Below are 17003 nucleotides of genomic sequence, written 5' to 3' on the forward strand. Positions count from 1 at the left end.
TTTGATTGAAATCTTTGTGAGGCAAAGCATCTCTCCACTGTCCAACTCTTTGATTATGTGCTTTCTGCAAAGGCTTTGCGCAGGGATAACGTTGCAATTCCGAAAATGTGGCTGGTCCTTGGCCCTCAGGGGCCCAAAGCCTTTGTGGTCACAGGGCCGGGATTACACTTTAACCTCCATCACGGCGAGCCAACAGCTACCCGCCCCCCGAGGTCAGGTGAAAGGCCAGGAATCCTAAACACGCTGGAGAAGAAGAAGAGAAAGTCTGTTTTCAAAATGGCTGCGTTTCATTTGGACGCCGCTTTGGGCTTTTGTGCCTCATTGATTAGCCCCCGGGGGGGCTCCTACCTACTTAATGTACTTCAGAAGAAAGCGGCTCCCAAATTGATGTCGGAGCCCAAACCGTCAATCAATTTTTATTGGGTTGCCAATGTATAAAAGTAAAATTCTATTTCTGTTTTGCAAGACAGAATATTATGTTGTATGCAAGACGTACATACCAAGGAAACAAAAAGTATTTGAAATGTTTGCAGTTGCTGGCCAATGAAATGCTTCTATCTCCAAATTTGAGTGTTTTTTTTCTGTATACAGAAACATAAATGCACTTTATTTTGATGGGTTTTTTTAAATGTTGAAAAATTCAACATTGTCTAATGAAGACTATGTATCTCTAAAAGTTTGTTATACCTGTAAAAATGTCAATAGAACAAATTAACAAAGCCAAAAATGCACTACCAAACGTTTTTTTAAAAATGCACTGTTACTATCCAATGAGAACCATTGATTTCAAATCATGTTCTTTTCATCCTTTATTTTTATCCATTATCCATTATTTTTGAATGGAAAAACCAAAGCTTGGAAAATCTGAAGATTCATGGATTTCATTGGACAGCAACGCAATGGTAAATGCTGAAAACTGAGCATTGGAAACACTTTTTGCGCCAAAGCATTTTAAAAAAGGGAATCCAATTTAATGTACTTTGACTGTCCAATGAAAAGTACATATCTCCAAATATTTTTTTTTAAATGTCAAAACTTATAATTATTAGCAGTTTCATTAAAGCATTAATTTGTACGAATAACTTCTACAAAATTATGTCATTGTCAGGGTTAATTTAAAGATACATGCTTTTGGTTGAAAAGCTTGAATCTTGAATGGAAATTTTTGGGGGGAGAAACTTTTGTTCAAAAAGTTCAAATGAGGCACTACTAAAAATAAGTATCGTATTTATGTTCTTCACGCTTGACCGGGGTTGTCTTGTTACACATAATTTACTCATCTGGCCATCAGTTAGGCAACTGTCTGTCTGTTTGCGTTGCGCTGTCGTAAAAAGCTAACTTATTTCTAAAGGACTTTTTCTACGCCCATAAAAAAGTCAACCATTCTTTTGCTTGTAATCTTCAGGGCAAATGTTACAATTTTCAGATAAGGCCAACACGCTAGTAAAAACACAAGGACCTCTTTGAAAGAGACCCGTCAGGAGCTATAAATCTTTGCTACTGCTAAGGGGGGGAAAAATGAGTATGACTCTTTTGGGCTGATGTTGCTAGCGTTAGCTTTCAAGCTAACATTGCTAAATGGGCTAGTCTGCAAAGAAGCTTCACACAGTATTAGTTAGTACTCTAAAGCAACATGTTGATGATACTTTGTGCTTAATTAAAGACATTTTATGATGCTCCAAACAAAAATAATAGCTATGGCTTATGCTAGGTTTAAAATCGCTATGCCTACCTGCTAACGTTTGCGTCTGGAGAATGTTTTTTACCACGCGTGTCAGCCGGTTTGTTTCCTGGCCTAGAAAAAAGACAATTTATTGCATCTCGTCTGGGTCATGGAGCTAGCGGTCCCTCACTCCTACGCTATGCTATAATTTGCCAAGCTCTGTTCTCGGAGAAATATGGCCCCGAGACGAAGGAAGGCTTTGAGGAAGTCATGAGGAGATAGAGTTGCAAGTGGAAGCCAGTTGCATATAGTTTTCAGAGTTTGTTTTCTCTACCTGTATTGCTTTATTTGTAATACAGATAATGAAGCTCATGAAATCATATTTTTGTCACAAAATGGTGAGATTGGTGGCATGTCAAATAATGTGAAACATCCAAAGAATAAGTGACCTCAGTTGGCCATTTAGGCTTGTTTCTTTTATTCTTAGGTCTAGTTCTGGCCATTTCAATGTCAGAGAATGCCCACAAAGAGTGCTTTTTTGCAGAAGTGCTGTACTTAATCCCTTTGAATGCTATGAAATCCATTCATTGCTAAAAGCACAGGACTGTTAAAGTGCATCTTGAAATAATTCACAGCGCTTCATTTTTTCCACGCATTTTGCTACTAGTGCTTTATTCCAAAATAGATAAATATATATATTTTTTCAAAATTCTACACGAGCACCCAATAATAACATGAAAAAAGTTTGGGGAATTTTTTTGCAAATTTATTTCATTTTAAAAAAAAGAAGAAAGTATCGTACATATGAAGGTGAAAATACATTTACGTTATTGTAACAGATTTTTTTTTTGTTTAAATCAGCTACAGTGATATCTTGGCTTATGTGTTGAGTATAAAGTACAACGTGCAATTACTGTACCTACTGTCGTATTTGCGTGTTGGGTGTGTACCTTTAAGGGGCGAGGCCTAGTGAGTAACATCTTAAGCCGTAGCAGGTTAGTCTGCGTGTGAGGCATGGCTGTGAGTCCTGGCCTACCACAACTCCTTGGGAGTGTTGTCATTTTGTATTTGTTTGTGTGTCCCTTTCAATAAACAGCTGAAAGCACAACTGCGGCCCTTCTGATGACCACCTTTTTTTTTTTTTTTTTTTAAAGAAACGTTCTGCCATTTGTGGTGTATCCCAGCATTCCTTCCCAGTGCAATTCCCATGCTGGAATGTGCTTAGAAAAAATAAAAAATACTCCCTGACACCCCCAAGCCCCCTGCATCAAACACCTGACCCTCTAAACTACTTTCTAATCTCCATTCTCAGCCATTAAGCGCGTGCGAGGCAGCCAACATTGTGTCTGCTATAGCATATAAGAGGCTTCTCTCCCCCCTTATTTTTTTCTCCCCTCCCTTGTGAACTGCCTGTCAACTCCTGCTCAGAAGGTCATGTGAGGACTCCCGCCTCTGCGGTGCCCCCAGCTGGTCGGAGGCAGAACTGTCACCCAGCTGTGGAACACATGCTATTTTTTCCCCCCCATCCCCAAGTGTGTGTGTTTGTGCGTGTGTAGCAGCGCTGCTCTTTACTCAGAGTTGACTTTATGGGCTCGTTGAGCACGGATGGGCACTATCATGGCCGTTATATGATTATCTGGCGCTAATCCACGAGGCTGGAGGAGTCCTGCCGGAGCAATTGAGTGCAGTCTTATCTGCATTTTTAGCCAATTTTGAGGCCGGCAGGCTTAAACATGACACTGGCTTTATTTCAACTCATCATTGAGGGTGGATTTAAACTGCAGGTTCAAGCGCATCAATTCCAATTTCAGCTTTATATACGATTATTTTGCATGTTTTGCATTTCCAGTGACGCATAACACGTAGTTTTTCTGACCGAGGAATTTGATTGGACAAGAGTCATGACATGCCGTACAACAGAACTGGGACGAGGCACGCGCACACATAGACCCCGAGTTGTGCCCAAGCACCTGCTCTTTTGCCCTGGATGAAATAAGTGCGATATTTTTTGCTGCAGGTTTTTTTTCATTCAGATATTTGAAAAAAAAATGATGGATTGTATGGATGGTCATAGTACAAATATGGTCAAATTCTACTTGCAAGTACTGCAAGTACTTGTTGCAAGCGTCAAGCTTCCCAGGAAATCTCTTTTCTTACTTTCAGCCACTTTTTGATTTCTGTCCACGGAACAAAAGTGGACCTCAGGATACGCTACACACTGAGCGATAATACGAATGATGCCTAGGTCACATTGATGTGTGGACTCTCTTAAAGTGGAAATTGGTCTATTCCAGGAGGCTGGTCCATTACCAAGACAAGTGTTTTCAGAGGAAATAATGGAAATGAGAAATAATCTTGTTTTAAGAGACATTGCAACATTCTTAAGCTCTTTGACTGTTAAAAACATATCCAAATCTAATCATACAAACACTCCAAATACATTTTAAATCATATTAGTAGAGAGAATGAAAATATTCCAGGTTGAAATTGTTCCTAATCAGAAAATTTTCCACAAATAATAATTTAACAATATACCCAAATGAATGATTGTCATGGATTCTTTATGATAAATATACTGGTGGGGAAGAAATTCACATTATGATGTTATATCATAATCATTTTTGAAAGATGCACTTTAAAGTGGGCGTCGCATCTACCGATTCATTTCTGTAATAATGATGTTATGAGAAGCGCAACGCAATGGTTGGTATATCATTGTAAAGCTAAGATCATTCTCTTTTTTGGTCATTTTCTATTTTGATCATGCCAAAGCCTCATTTCTGAAATAAGAGTCACTGTGACTCATTTTGCTATGCCAGGTCACAAAATGTTTGTCCGCCTGGTGATACTGTTGCCGAGCGAGTGAAATAAGGCCTTAGACAGCGAGGCAGTAACGGAGAGAACAAACTCCAGCATCTCCAAATCAATTCCCTCCAAATGGAATTAAGCCAAATGGAGGCGCAGCACTGTAAACCTTTCCCTCATTCTGCCGCGTTTTCCCCCTCAGTGCAGTTTGATGGACACACGCGTAAGGTCGATATCAATAAATAAAAAGCTTTCTTTTTTTTTTTTTTCTTCCCCCTCCGCCGCTCGAGCCGCGCAGTCGGCCACGTCCACCATTTTGGCTCCAAGGTCACAGCTGGCTGAGCCGCGCTTTATTGCCTCCGTTGAGCAGCCGCTAATGAAACGGCCTTTAAGGCTAATGTTGTTCACTGCAAACGTACGTAAACACCACACATCATCGAATTTGGGCCTTTATGGAGGCGCACCTGAATGCCTCTTTCGTAACCGAAATATCACGTTTTATCCCATGCTCACTTTTTTTTTACGACCCATCAAGCAGATGTTGCGCAGGGATGAAAAGACTTTGAATGCTCACTGCACTGTCTTCATTAGCTACGGCCAAAAATGTGTATGAAGAGAATATGGCTTACATTTACATGGCTTTTATGCGCTGTGACATACCGAGGTGTACCTAATATTTGGGCTACCTTATTTAGTCACGTGAGACAAATATAGATTAATGTACCAAGGTCAAACTATAGATCGATGAATATAGATATAGAGATAGATATACACTGCAGATATATAGATATATGGGGTCCTTGTCACATTTTCCGTTGCATTCCGATTCATTTTGAAGACGCCGCCTTGCCGCGAGTGTGTCTCGTCCAACCACAATGAGCAGCTTGTCGCGGCGTGACTTTGCCCTCGTCCCGCCGTTTCCTCTCGTAAGCCAACCCGAGAAGCATAGCGTGGCCTTTTGTAGCTAATACCCTTATTATTTTTTTTTTTTCATTGCTTTTCAAATACATGCATCGGCTCAGATATCCTCCTCCTTCTCCTGTCCTTAACAGCCCTCATCCTTTTTTTGTTCCCAAGACCCCCAACCCCCCTTTGAGGAAACAAAAAAACAAGCACCCATCCTGTCCGGCGTGTCCGTGTCGGACAGTAGAGCGAGGTGCTAAAAGCCTTTTGTCCACCAGGAAAGACCATGTCAGCGGCGTCGGTGTTTGGGGGGGGGTGTTCAAGGGTCATTTTCTGTGTGTGTGTGTGCGTATAGGTCGAAGAACCAAAGAGCCCGTGACTAATGTGGGTTGTGCCCCCACTCCACAACCCACACTCACCATACACCCCCCCCCCCCTTCCCCTTTTTTTTTTTTCTTCTTTTTACACTGGCGGCCCCCACTGTCCAGATGGCCAGTGAGGAGAATCAATGCTGGGAAGGCGAGGACAGATTTGGGATTCCTTTGCAGGACGCCGGGGTGAAGGTGGAGGTTACTGGCGGTTGATGGGTGCCGCTGGATAAGTCGCTCCCAGGCCGCCTTGCTCACTAAGCCTCATATTGATACAAAGCAATGAATGGAAAAGCCTAGAAATCATTTACAGCCATGAAAACGTACGCACAGTGGAGAGTAGGGTCGCGATATGAAAACTAATCCGATTGCAATTTTTTTTTCGAGAGCGATTTACCATGCGATTCTTTCTTCGGGGTCCTCTTCCCATTTATTTTGAACAAACGCAAGCCATAAATGAATCTGTATTACAATATCGGATTTATGATAAATGTTATGGTCTTTTAGGTTAGGCATGTGTTAAAATAAAATAGCTCAAATCTATGTCTATTAGATTTGTTAACTAACTAAACCTTTTGACAATCTTTTAAGCAGGCACTACAAGTGTGGCATAAACATAAATCAGAAAGTCATAAGTCAGATTGAAATCAAACAATAATGCAAAAATGGCTTCATCAACTTTTCATGTTTGACGGAGCAATGATATGTAAACATGCTATTTTTTGGGGGGGTTCCTAAAGTGATCATTTCGGAGGTTACAAGGTTTCCGCCTGATGTCAATGATATATTCTTTATTCTCTGCAAAAAAAAAAAAGACTAACATTAATTGGGATTGACTGCAGTTTTCCTTTTTAAATATTACTCATAGTACTGAAATCATGGGAATGTCAATGGGTGGATAATTCGTCTTTTTTGCTAGAAGTTTTTGAATGTTACCTGATCAGGTGTATTCTGGCTTCAAGGGAAGCCTTCTTGTCATTATGTCTTTACAAAGAAAACTGTTTTCCAAGATGGGTGACGATTTTAAGTGGGTGTCATGTGTGTCTGAGTCACTAATAGTGAAACTCTTCTTTGTTTGTCTGCATGACTGTACTATGCTGCCCCCAGTGGCAAAGCTGAGCACACCAGAAGGAGCCGCAATGAATTATCAAGAATGAATGAGTCATGGTGCACAAACTGTTTATTTTTTACATTCTATTTCTTTGCTACTATATCATTTTATGAAGTACTGTACACTATTATAAAGCGATAATTTCCGTATTAAAACCCGATTACAAAAACACTTTCTTTAATGTCATCTATCAATGTGTCTGTTTTAAAAATCAAATGTGGCCCTTAAACATAAAGGTTTGAAATCGCCGAACGACTGGCACGCAGTCTGTTTGGTTTGATTTAGTTTTAAATTAAAACCTCATCTGTCCGAATGTGAGGTCGACTACGGACCTCTTCCAGAAATTTGACGATTGCTTTCGTTATCGTTTTTTTCCTCATTGCTCTCTTTCCAGTAATGGACTTGAGCTCTGTGTTTAACCTTGAAAGCATCTGAGTGCATTTCTGTTGTTTGTGTCGCCACTAGAACACACACACACTTTATTACTGAGCTCTGTTTTTCATCCTAATAACATATTTTGGTTGGCACATCTGCCTTGTAGTTCTGAGGTTCTGGGTTTGAATCTAAGCTTCGGTGTGCCAGTATGTCATTTGCATGTTTTGCACATACTTGCGTGGGTTTTCTCTGGATACATTTTTGTGAGCATCCATAAAAACAAAATAAGCATTTTCACTCATCTAGGCGACACTTCACCCAAAACAATAACCCCATCGCTACTGTTTCAGTGTCGATGCCTTACCAAACAAGTTTCAGACAGCATGATTCAGCGGTCATTAGAAAGTGGCACTGGATCTTATCCAAGGTTTAGCTTACGAGTCGTGGGCAGAGGAACTCAATGTGGGATTATGATATCAATTGGTTGTAAGTGCTGCGATATTGTCTGTCCACATGTGTTGCCGGTCTACATGTGCTGCTGCACATTTTGTGTTCAAGCCGCCTTTAGCGTCAGCATTAAGCTAGCGGAATGTGAAGCTAAACTCGGTGGTTGTTTCAAACACTCGTGGTGTAATTGTCTTTGTTTTATGTATAGTTTGACAGTAAACTTCAACTGGGAGTGACAATAAACTGCTTTTTTTAAGAAATGTTCACAATCTGCCAAAGATCTGCTTATAGTGAAGTGAATTGAGTTCTTGAGTTGTTTAAATTTCACAGTTGATGGGTGGCGAGGCACTCCAGAGATCCCCCTGTTTGTATGCAAGCCATTAAAGAGTCAATTTGCCATAATATGTCCCTTTTAATGTCCACTCGCTAGCCATAGTGTGGGGTCTCAATTATCAAATACAACAGGACTGGATCAACACCAGCTCAGTCAAAACAAAATATGATTGTTATTATGTTTGAAAAGGTAGATTTAAAAAAGAAAAAAAAAATGATGCCGCTCTTGTATATCATTAGACTGTGGCGGGCGGGTTTATGATTAATAAAAGATAAGTGCCGTGGCGCAGGAAACAAACAAAACGTGCGCGGCGGCAAATTTGCGTCCAATCTCCGAGCCAAGTCCAGACAGAGAGGCCTCTCTGTTCCCCCGCTCGCTATGAATCTGCCCTATCTCATTCCCCGCCGCTAATTCCAATTTAATTGCCAGTAGCCCGAAGCCTCCTCAATAGGAGTAACAAATGGTTTGATTCTGTAGACTTCATCAGACCGCATTTTAAATGCGACACAGTAACCTGGCGCGAATGCCAATGAAGCCTGGCGAGGAGCTCCTCTGTTTACTAATTATCCTTTTTCTTACTCCCAGCCACACTGCACAAGTTGTCTGATTAAATCGGATTTGTGTGGAGTGGAAGGTAGGGAGGGAGGGAGGGAGGACGGGGCGTTACGGCGGTGATGTGGGGCGGCGGCGGGGCTTGATGGGATGGATTGGACGGCCGGCGCGGTCCGTCTTTGTAAATGAGCCGCGATTCGGCACGGAGATACGAGGGCGGCCGTGTCGCGGTGAATCATGTTAAAAGGCCGCCGCCGCCGTTGCTCACGCTGACGTTAATTCCCAGCATGCATCCTTTATGATCTTTACAGTCTGCGCAGCGGCGGGCGGGCAACGCACAAACATGGGCGACGCTGCTGAATTTATATCCACTGCAGTATAGCAGGGGAGGAGTCGCTTGAAGGCGGGAATGTATTCAACGGTAGCTGAGACGAACGCGGGTGTGACCCGCTGTGTGGATTTTATCATTAACATGTATGTGTTTCACACGGAACAAGTGGGAAATTTAGATGAGAAACGTGGAAAAATAATTGGGCCCGACGCACGCGACTGAACTGGACAATCGGGAACAAATTAAAGTCGGCAACTCAAACACGCACACCAGGCGATTGACACGCAACTCGCTGCAGCGGCAAAACCGTGACCCCGAGCACCACGTTTGCTACTATATTGCTTTTAATCTAATCAAAAAAACATGGCATGATTGTCATGGAAGAAGTGATTTTCCCTTTCTGCTGTAGCTGGATTCTGACAAGGGAGAGGAAAAATAAGAATAGAGTATATATTTATTATATATATATTTTTGCATTTCATCCACAGAGACTCTCCACGCTTTACTTTTTAGCCACAAATGTGTAAAACACCAAATATTTATTCTTTTCATATACACCGCATTACCGCCACCCTCTGATATTGTCCTTCCACAGCAAGGAAACTGGCTGTTGTGAAGTTTGCTTGCATCATGTAATGGTGAGGGTCTAAAGTATGGATTTTTTGGGGGGAGTTTTCAAATATTTGGCAGTGTAGCTATCTCAAATTTTTGCTCATATCTCATGACAAAAAAAAATAAATGCTGCCTATTTTGTAGCACGGCTTGGTCCCGACCCCCATGAATAGCCAAGGTTGGCAGGTATTCCGATTTATTTCACTTGTTGTAATATGGATATTTTGTTGTTGTATTTAAAGTGCTTTGTTACATCTGTAGCTGAAATGCGTTATATAAATTGTATTGTATTTTATTTAACAGGTACTCGGGGTATCTTGTGTGCCCGCTTCTGTAATTTCCATAACAACGGGCAAGCACGGCACTCCAGTCAGATGGCGTGACCGCGCAAATAAAAAAAGACTCGCTGTCAACCCAATGGCCGGTGGAGCCGCCATATGGCCGTGATGACATTATCTTCGGGTAATTAATATGGCATCTCGCCTGGCATCTGGTGGCATTAATCTCGCCGGCCGTCGTTCGTCTTCCGGCATCAGCACTCACTCCTAAAGCCCCACCCCCCACCCACCCCCGACTTTGAGTTATCGCCACCCGACGAAAACCGCCAGGCACAGACGCAACAAATACAAGTGGACTTTTCTTAGATTTCCTGCATGTGAATGGCTGCTTCTCCAAGGACTCGCATGAGCGATTGTGTTTAGATGTTGTATATAAAACATGCAGGGGACTGTGTTTATTGTTGTTTACAATGCTACTTAGTGGGGATTACAGCTTTTTCTTTAAGTAGCTGTTAAACACAGATCACATTTACTTCAGCAATAAAATGTCCAATTAGATTGGTTTCACTAATTTATGCTGTACGCTGTCCACATTCCAGCTTATTTAAAAGTAATCATCTCTTATACTGCCCGTGATTAGCATACAATTAATTGCAGCGTTTGGAAATACATTTTTGCCAGCATTTATCTGTTAAATGTTTATTGTGATTATCTATAAACTGCACGGCGTCATACTGAGAGCTATTTGTAATAGTTTTATTCACACAAGGGGCCTGTGAGTAATGGACACCCCGCCAAGAATATTCGTAATTGCCGATATTAATAGTTTACAAATTGTTATCCCAAATCACTTTAATATTATTCTTTTAACTCATCAGCCAAAATTACACTTAAAATAAATGAATGCCTTATAGATGAAAATACACAGAGGATGCTTGCAAAACTATAATTTTTTTGCATTTGCTCCCAACGCTGTCGCCGCACAAACCCGGACGACTGCAACGGCCAAGCAAGTGGTCCAAATTCGAAGCAGGTGTCGTTCCAACGTTATTTCACCTCCAACAGTTGGCGGTTCCTAGGTCTTTTTTTTTTAAGGTTTATTGTAGAATTAAATGCAAGAATCAACACCTGCATATTTACGGTTTGTTATTTGCGTATTCAGCCACTCAAGATATTCTTTCTTCTTTATATAACACATTTCATACGAAAGCTAACTCAATGTGCTTCACACAGCATTTACAAACACAAACGCTAACAACATGCAGAAGCAAAGCAGGGAAAACAAAAGTAGCTTGCCAAAATGACTAAAAGAACGTACATTGGCAACATTTAAACACACTTAGAAAATACTTATTCCATTTGCGTGCAGCATCACCGCTAAATGCAGCTTCACCCTGTTTGCTTTGAACTCTGGGCCCCGCTAATTGACCCAAGTCTGCAGACCTCAGAGCCCTACCGGGTTTATATTCAATTAGCATTTCTTCAGGATCCAAACCGTTTAGTGATATATAGACTAGTAGCATCTTTTTAGAATCTATAGGCAATTATAATGTTAATACTTTTAAGTTTGTGTCGCAAAACACAACAAAAACAAATGTTAGGTAGAGCCCTACTGCTAAATGTGAAAAATCGTGAGTAATTTGCGCCTAAACATTTCAAACTAAATTTCCAACATTACCCTTAAAAATGAAAAATAAAAACCTTTACATGAAGTTACATGAAGACTGTCTTCTAACTAACTTCTGCTTACGACCCAGGCTAAACCGAAATCTTCTCCGACAAACAAAAAGATCTAAGTTGCTCATTCGAGATGTAGCTATGACTTTAACATGTTTCCTTGACACCAACTCCTATTTAGGCAGGACTTGTGTCTTGTGGCACTTTTTCGAGTGTCACAAAAAGAGCACAAAAACTGCAAATAGGTGAATTTTTCTGCGGGAAGCTAGGGGTTGCACAAAAAAAAAAAAAAAAGCGAATGTATTCAATAAATCCCGTCATCACAAAACATGATTTCATTGATTGTTTTGCGATAAAGTAGATTGAAGAAGTTTTAATCAGACAGTGATGTCACATTCTGGGTGTTTTCACACAGCTAGCCAGTGACTGTTAGGGCCACCCGGCCCCTTGGCACACCCGCCCGCCTGCCCGCTGTCACCTCCCATTGGGGAGTATTCCTCTCCATTACTACCCGCCATCCGTCCCCCACTTAAATAACAGCAGTCCTGCCACTCCACTCGCCACCATTAACGATGCGCCGGCACCGCCGTGGCCTGGCAGGGGCCCGGGTTTCTTTATAAATAGATGCGGGAGACAGAGCGAGAGGCAAGTTAGGGCAGCTAAATTATTCCAAAACAGCCAAACAGGACTGAGGCTAAAAAACACACACAGCATCTACACATTCACACACACACACACACCACCGCCACCTCCAGTGCTTCCTCTTAGGTGTCACTTCAGGCTGACTCAATTTTACACTGTAATGGACCTTCTGGGTCAACTACTTTTCTCCTGCCTTTTCTTCTTTTATCTCTCCGCCGCTCTCTTCAGCCATCAGAGGCACACAACACACACACACACACACACACACACGGTCGCCGACAGTATGGTTTGTAGCACTTAATTTTCTCTAATCAAAGTGTGTACTGCAGTTGTGCGAACTCTCTCTACTTTGCGCAAATGCGCGTTTCAAGCCAAAAACGTGTCACCAGGCGTTCGCAGTCACTCAGGGAAAAGGAGCGTCCGGCTTGCTCCTGAACATCCTCCACTCGGTTTAACGGACATCTTTTTTTTTTTTTTTTTCTCAAGCCGCAAAGCCTCGCTGTTGTGCAAGAACAACTTTATTCTATTGTAAACTCGCATCTGATAATCCAATAATTAACGTTCAACCTTCTTTGATTACTCCCCGTAAAAAGGAAATCAGTGTAATAAAAGTCTTGTTTATGGGGTGGTTTTCTGCACAAGTGATCAGAGCGTTTCAGTTGTCGTGCACTTGTTTGTGCAGTGTGTTGATGTTTGTGGAATTTGTCGGCACGTCTGTCATATTTGTTGAGTGTGTACTATTGCTGATATGCATTAACTCATGTTAGCTTTTAGCTAGCTAGCTAATGTTCGTTTGACAAAATCATTTGGTTTGGTTGAACATGTTGCTGTTTAAATATGTTTAATTCTGTTTGTTTTAGGTGTCCGTTTTTTTTAGACCGTTATTTTGAATATGCAATAACATAATAAATGTTATTTGCCACATTTTGCACAGCACATATATTTGTGTGTTTGTGCAATAGCTGAGAAAAGGCAAGTGGAAGGAGGAGTTTGACCGAAACTGGATGCGCGCTTGTCAGTCAAAGCCGCTTAAGTACCTCGGGTCCTTGAGGGACTTCACAAGCCGTCCACCTCAATCAATAAAAAAAAAAAAAAAAAAAGCAGAAAAGCAGACTTTAAAGTAGAACGCCTTGACTGACCCCATTGCACACAAACTTCGAGGAATATCATTGCATCTATTTTTGATAGATGGTAGCAAAATTAGGACAATCAAAAGTAATATTAAGGGATGCTCATACCACTTTTTTTCCGACCGATACTAGTACGAGTATTTTGTCAATACTCAGTGCTACTGAGTACTGATACCTTTAGAACTTTTCATAAATAAAATTTCATTTAACACAATGACAAAAAAATTGAGAAGAAACTAAATTACCCGCCAATGTGACATACTGCCAGAGTGTAGCGCCAACTAGTCCCCAGGAAGACTTACTCGATGTTGGATCATTTTTTTATAGCGCCAAGTATTGGTGACTGGTATCTGCAGCCTCCTTGAATACATGATACCTTACCGATACATGGTATCGATAGTCGCCCATCCCTAGTAATATTCATTGCAAAGTAATCTGAAATCTACACATAGTACAAATTGCTGGTATGTTTCCCTAACCCAATCACTGGATCGCTGTGGATTTTGAGAAGATTGGCTTACTTATAACCAAGGTTGGGTTATTTTGGTTGGGTTGAAGATTACCGTCTACAAGTCTCTCATTTTTAAGGGTAATGTTGTAAGATGAGTTTGAAATTAAAGTGTAAATTGGGCAACAAGCTTGGCCACGGAACAAATTGAACATTTTTAGGGCGGGGCTTCAATTGCTGCTGTTTTTTATTTATTTTTTGCTATTCACGGCATTGCATGGTTCTATTTTACTGTATATGTAATGAAAAACGACTTTCTTGTCATCTTCTCTCAGCCTCCATTCGTGGGACTGTAATTGATCCAACAAGGAGGCCAATGTTGGCACTCGGCTCGCTGCCGCCGCCGCGCTGGTTATGAACGTGAGGTGGCGTGGCGCTCTTCATAGATTTTTAAATTAGTGTCAGCTTGGCCCCAAAGATGCGTTATTGACTGATTAAATAGGAACCGGCTTCCAAACACTCCCCAGCCCTTCCCTAGAGTTTCACCCGGCCTGGTAATTGAAAAAGTGTAAAGGCAAGTGTGTTCAACTGTTAGTGTGTGTTTGTGATGTGTTTGTCTGCTTGCAGCTGTGTGCTCTTTATCTCAGCTGGAGAGAGAGAAACAGTCAAGACAGGATTGAAGTATTGCATAGGAGATCTTTATCCCGGTGCAAACAGCCACACTGAATGTGTTGTGTGCAAGGCTTTTTCCTCGCCTAAACAGAGTACAGTACACAGTCAGGGTGCTAAAATGCCCTGGCGTGTTCTATTCAGGCATCATAATATGGCACAGCCAGGAAGGAGACTATCTCAAATCATGTTTGCCCATTGAAGTGAAGGGAAATGCATAAACCCGTTCCAGCATCCCCCCAAAAGTTTTTTAATAAGGAAAAAAAAAAAAGTGCTGTGATTTAATGTTTCAATTCAGTTCATTGTGCTGTCAAAAACAAACACGAGTCACCACTACTCTCAGGGATTCAGTCAGCTGCAGTAACACTGGTCATATTTCACAGAGGATAAAGAATATATGCCTTTGAGTAATTGTGGTAGACTATGTGTCTATATTGTGTTCAAATGTCCATTGCCTAAAGGATTATAACACATTTGGCTGTATTGTGGCCAAACATGTTTGGGTGCCCATTATTTTTTTTGTTGTTTTAGAGGGATTATATTTTTGTCATTTTCAAGTATCATAAAGGGAAACTAAGTATTGTTATACTCTCAATTACTTGATATCGTAATACTATGATATTATGCTAACATATCATTACACTACTGCACTGTGATTAAACACTGTGATTTTATACTGGGATATCATGACATGTTGGTAACTCTGTTATATGATATCATGGTGCTATGATATTGTAATATGATATAGTGGTAACAATTCTAGGATATACTAATATGATTTTATGATAAAAATGATATGATACTATGATATCGTGATTCTCCTACGTTTTGGTATATGATATCATGATACTATGGTACTGACTATCATTTGATATCATGTGTCAAGATACTATAATACATTGATATGATATTGTGTGATATAACAGATGCTGATACTATGATGTTACTGTGATAACATGCCACATTATCAGCATCACGGTATCTTGCTACTACAATGAAATGATATCATGATACTATGATATTGTGATGATATGATGACATGATATCTTGTAATATCCTACAAGGAGTTTCTGTGGAGTGTCCATTTCTCAGGGCAACGGATGCAAACTTGAGTTAGTGACGAAAAGAATAACCGCTATTGATGTTTTTTGCGAGTTAGTGACGAAAAGAATAACCGCTATTGATGTTTTTTGCGTGCAGGCTCTGACATGGCCATCTTCTGCCTGCTGTGCGGCAAGCGATTCCAAACGCAGACGGCGTTACAGCAGCACATGGAGGTCCACGCCGGCGTGCGCAGCTACATCTGCAGCGAATGCAACCGGACCTTCCCGAGCCACACGGCGCTCAAACGCCACCTGCGCTCACACACAGGTCAGTGAAGGCACCCCGCAGACAGTCTGCGCCATCTCACTCGCTCTATTTAAAATACACTCATGCGCAACCGGCTTGCATCATCCTGCATGCTTGATTATGTTATTTTGATTTCCTTTTGTGGGGTGTTGACACATCAAAGTGAAATGTCTGACGATTAACGGCGCGACGGGGATTTATGCTGACAAAACGGGATGTTTAGCGCGGTTAGTCACGGGGATCACAAGTTTATTTTGGGCATTTTGTTAATTAACGCCTAAGTAATGCCATTGCAAGACGGTTTTATAGGTGCGGAACGTGTGGCGTTATTGTTCATGTACAAATAAGATCAATCCCGGCAGAAATAGAAACATAGGTTTATTATATTATTTATTTTTAGATGTATACCGGTAGTTTATATATTTTTGAGGTGTGCATCCCTAAAAGACGATTCGATACGTGTCCCAATGCGCTACGATGGAAGGACGGTTCGATTTGAATTTTTTTTCAAATTTTCGATTTTTATTGGGTGTTTTTCTGTCATCAAGTCGTATAAATGGACACCGAGTTCACAATAACCTTTTGCCACTGTCCCCTTAGCTGTGTGCATCCTCGGTAGAGAAGCGAGACGAGGCTAAAAATAGCTTACTGTAAGTAAAAAGCCGTGTTTTATTTGGGGTGGGGGTACATAGTGAAGCATGCGCGAGTGCCGCTCCGCCATTCATCTTCATTCAGGTCAGCAATCAAATCCGTTCTGCGGCGGTGGTGACTTCTTTTATTCATTCATGTAGCGGGGGTGTGTGCTGAGGCCACAGCAGGATGCTAATGCATTGTTGACACATGTGGCCAAATGGACGGATATGAACACATGGAAATGAATTCCATTCCGGTGGTGAAGGGTGGATGCTTTTTTTTTTTTTTTTTTTTTCCCCTCCTCTCGCTCTCTCTTCTTCCCCCGCCTCAGCAGCTTGTCTGCGACCTTAAATAACAGTCTCACTGTCACGGCCGATTTAGCTCACCAGCGCTCCGGATAAATATTTGAAAGGAAAAGGCGGCGAGATGAGAGCAGTCGGCCTCCATTTATGAGCCGGACCAATAAGATGCGTGGAGGGAGGGGGTGAGGGGTGGTGGAGGGCTTTACAGTACCTGCCCGCCCAGCCGGCGCGAATGTCGCTGGAAATGGTTGGTCAGGTGTTAAATCACAAATGAGAGCGTCGTTTAAATATGACTTGTGTTCGGGGAGGAGGAAGTGGGGGATTACCAAGTAGGAAATAGGTCCTCGTTTACCCCGACGGGAAAAGAAACGGA

General features: G+C 41.5%; 1 protein-coding gene across 1 annotated transcript in view; it reads left to right on the top strand.

Moving 5' to 3' along the window:
• Nucleotides 1–17003, top strand: part of zbtb16a (zinc finger and BTB domain containing 16a) — a 108434-nt gene that overhangs the window by 76267 nt on the left and 15164 nt on the right. The window contains exon 5 of the mRNA XM_086012401.1: nucleotides 15546–15716. Within this exon, the coding sequence (XP_085868527.1) occupies nucleotides 15546–15716 (171 nt within the window). The remainder of the gene's footprint in view (nucleotides 1–15545; nucleotides 15717–17003) is intronic.

This window comes from Filicampus tigris, chromosome 17, assembly GCF_054856515.1.
Source record: "Filicampus tigris isolate MCC_2025a chromosome 17, RoL_Ftig_1.0, whole genome shotgun sequence".
In the NCBI taxonomy this organism is placed as follows: Eukaryota; Metazoa; Chordata; class Actinopteri; order Syngnathiformes; family Syngnathidae; genus Filicampus; species Filicampus tigris.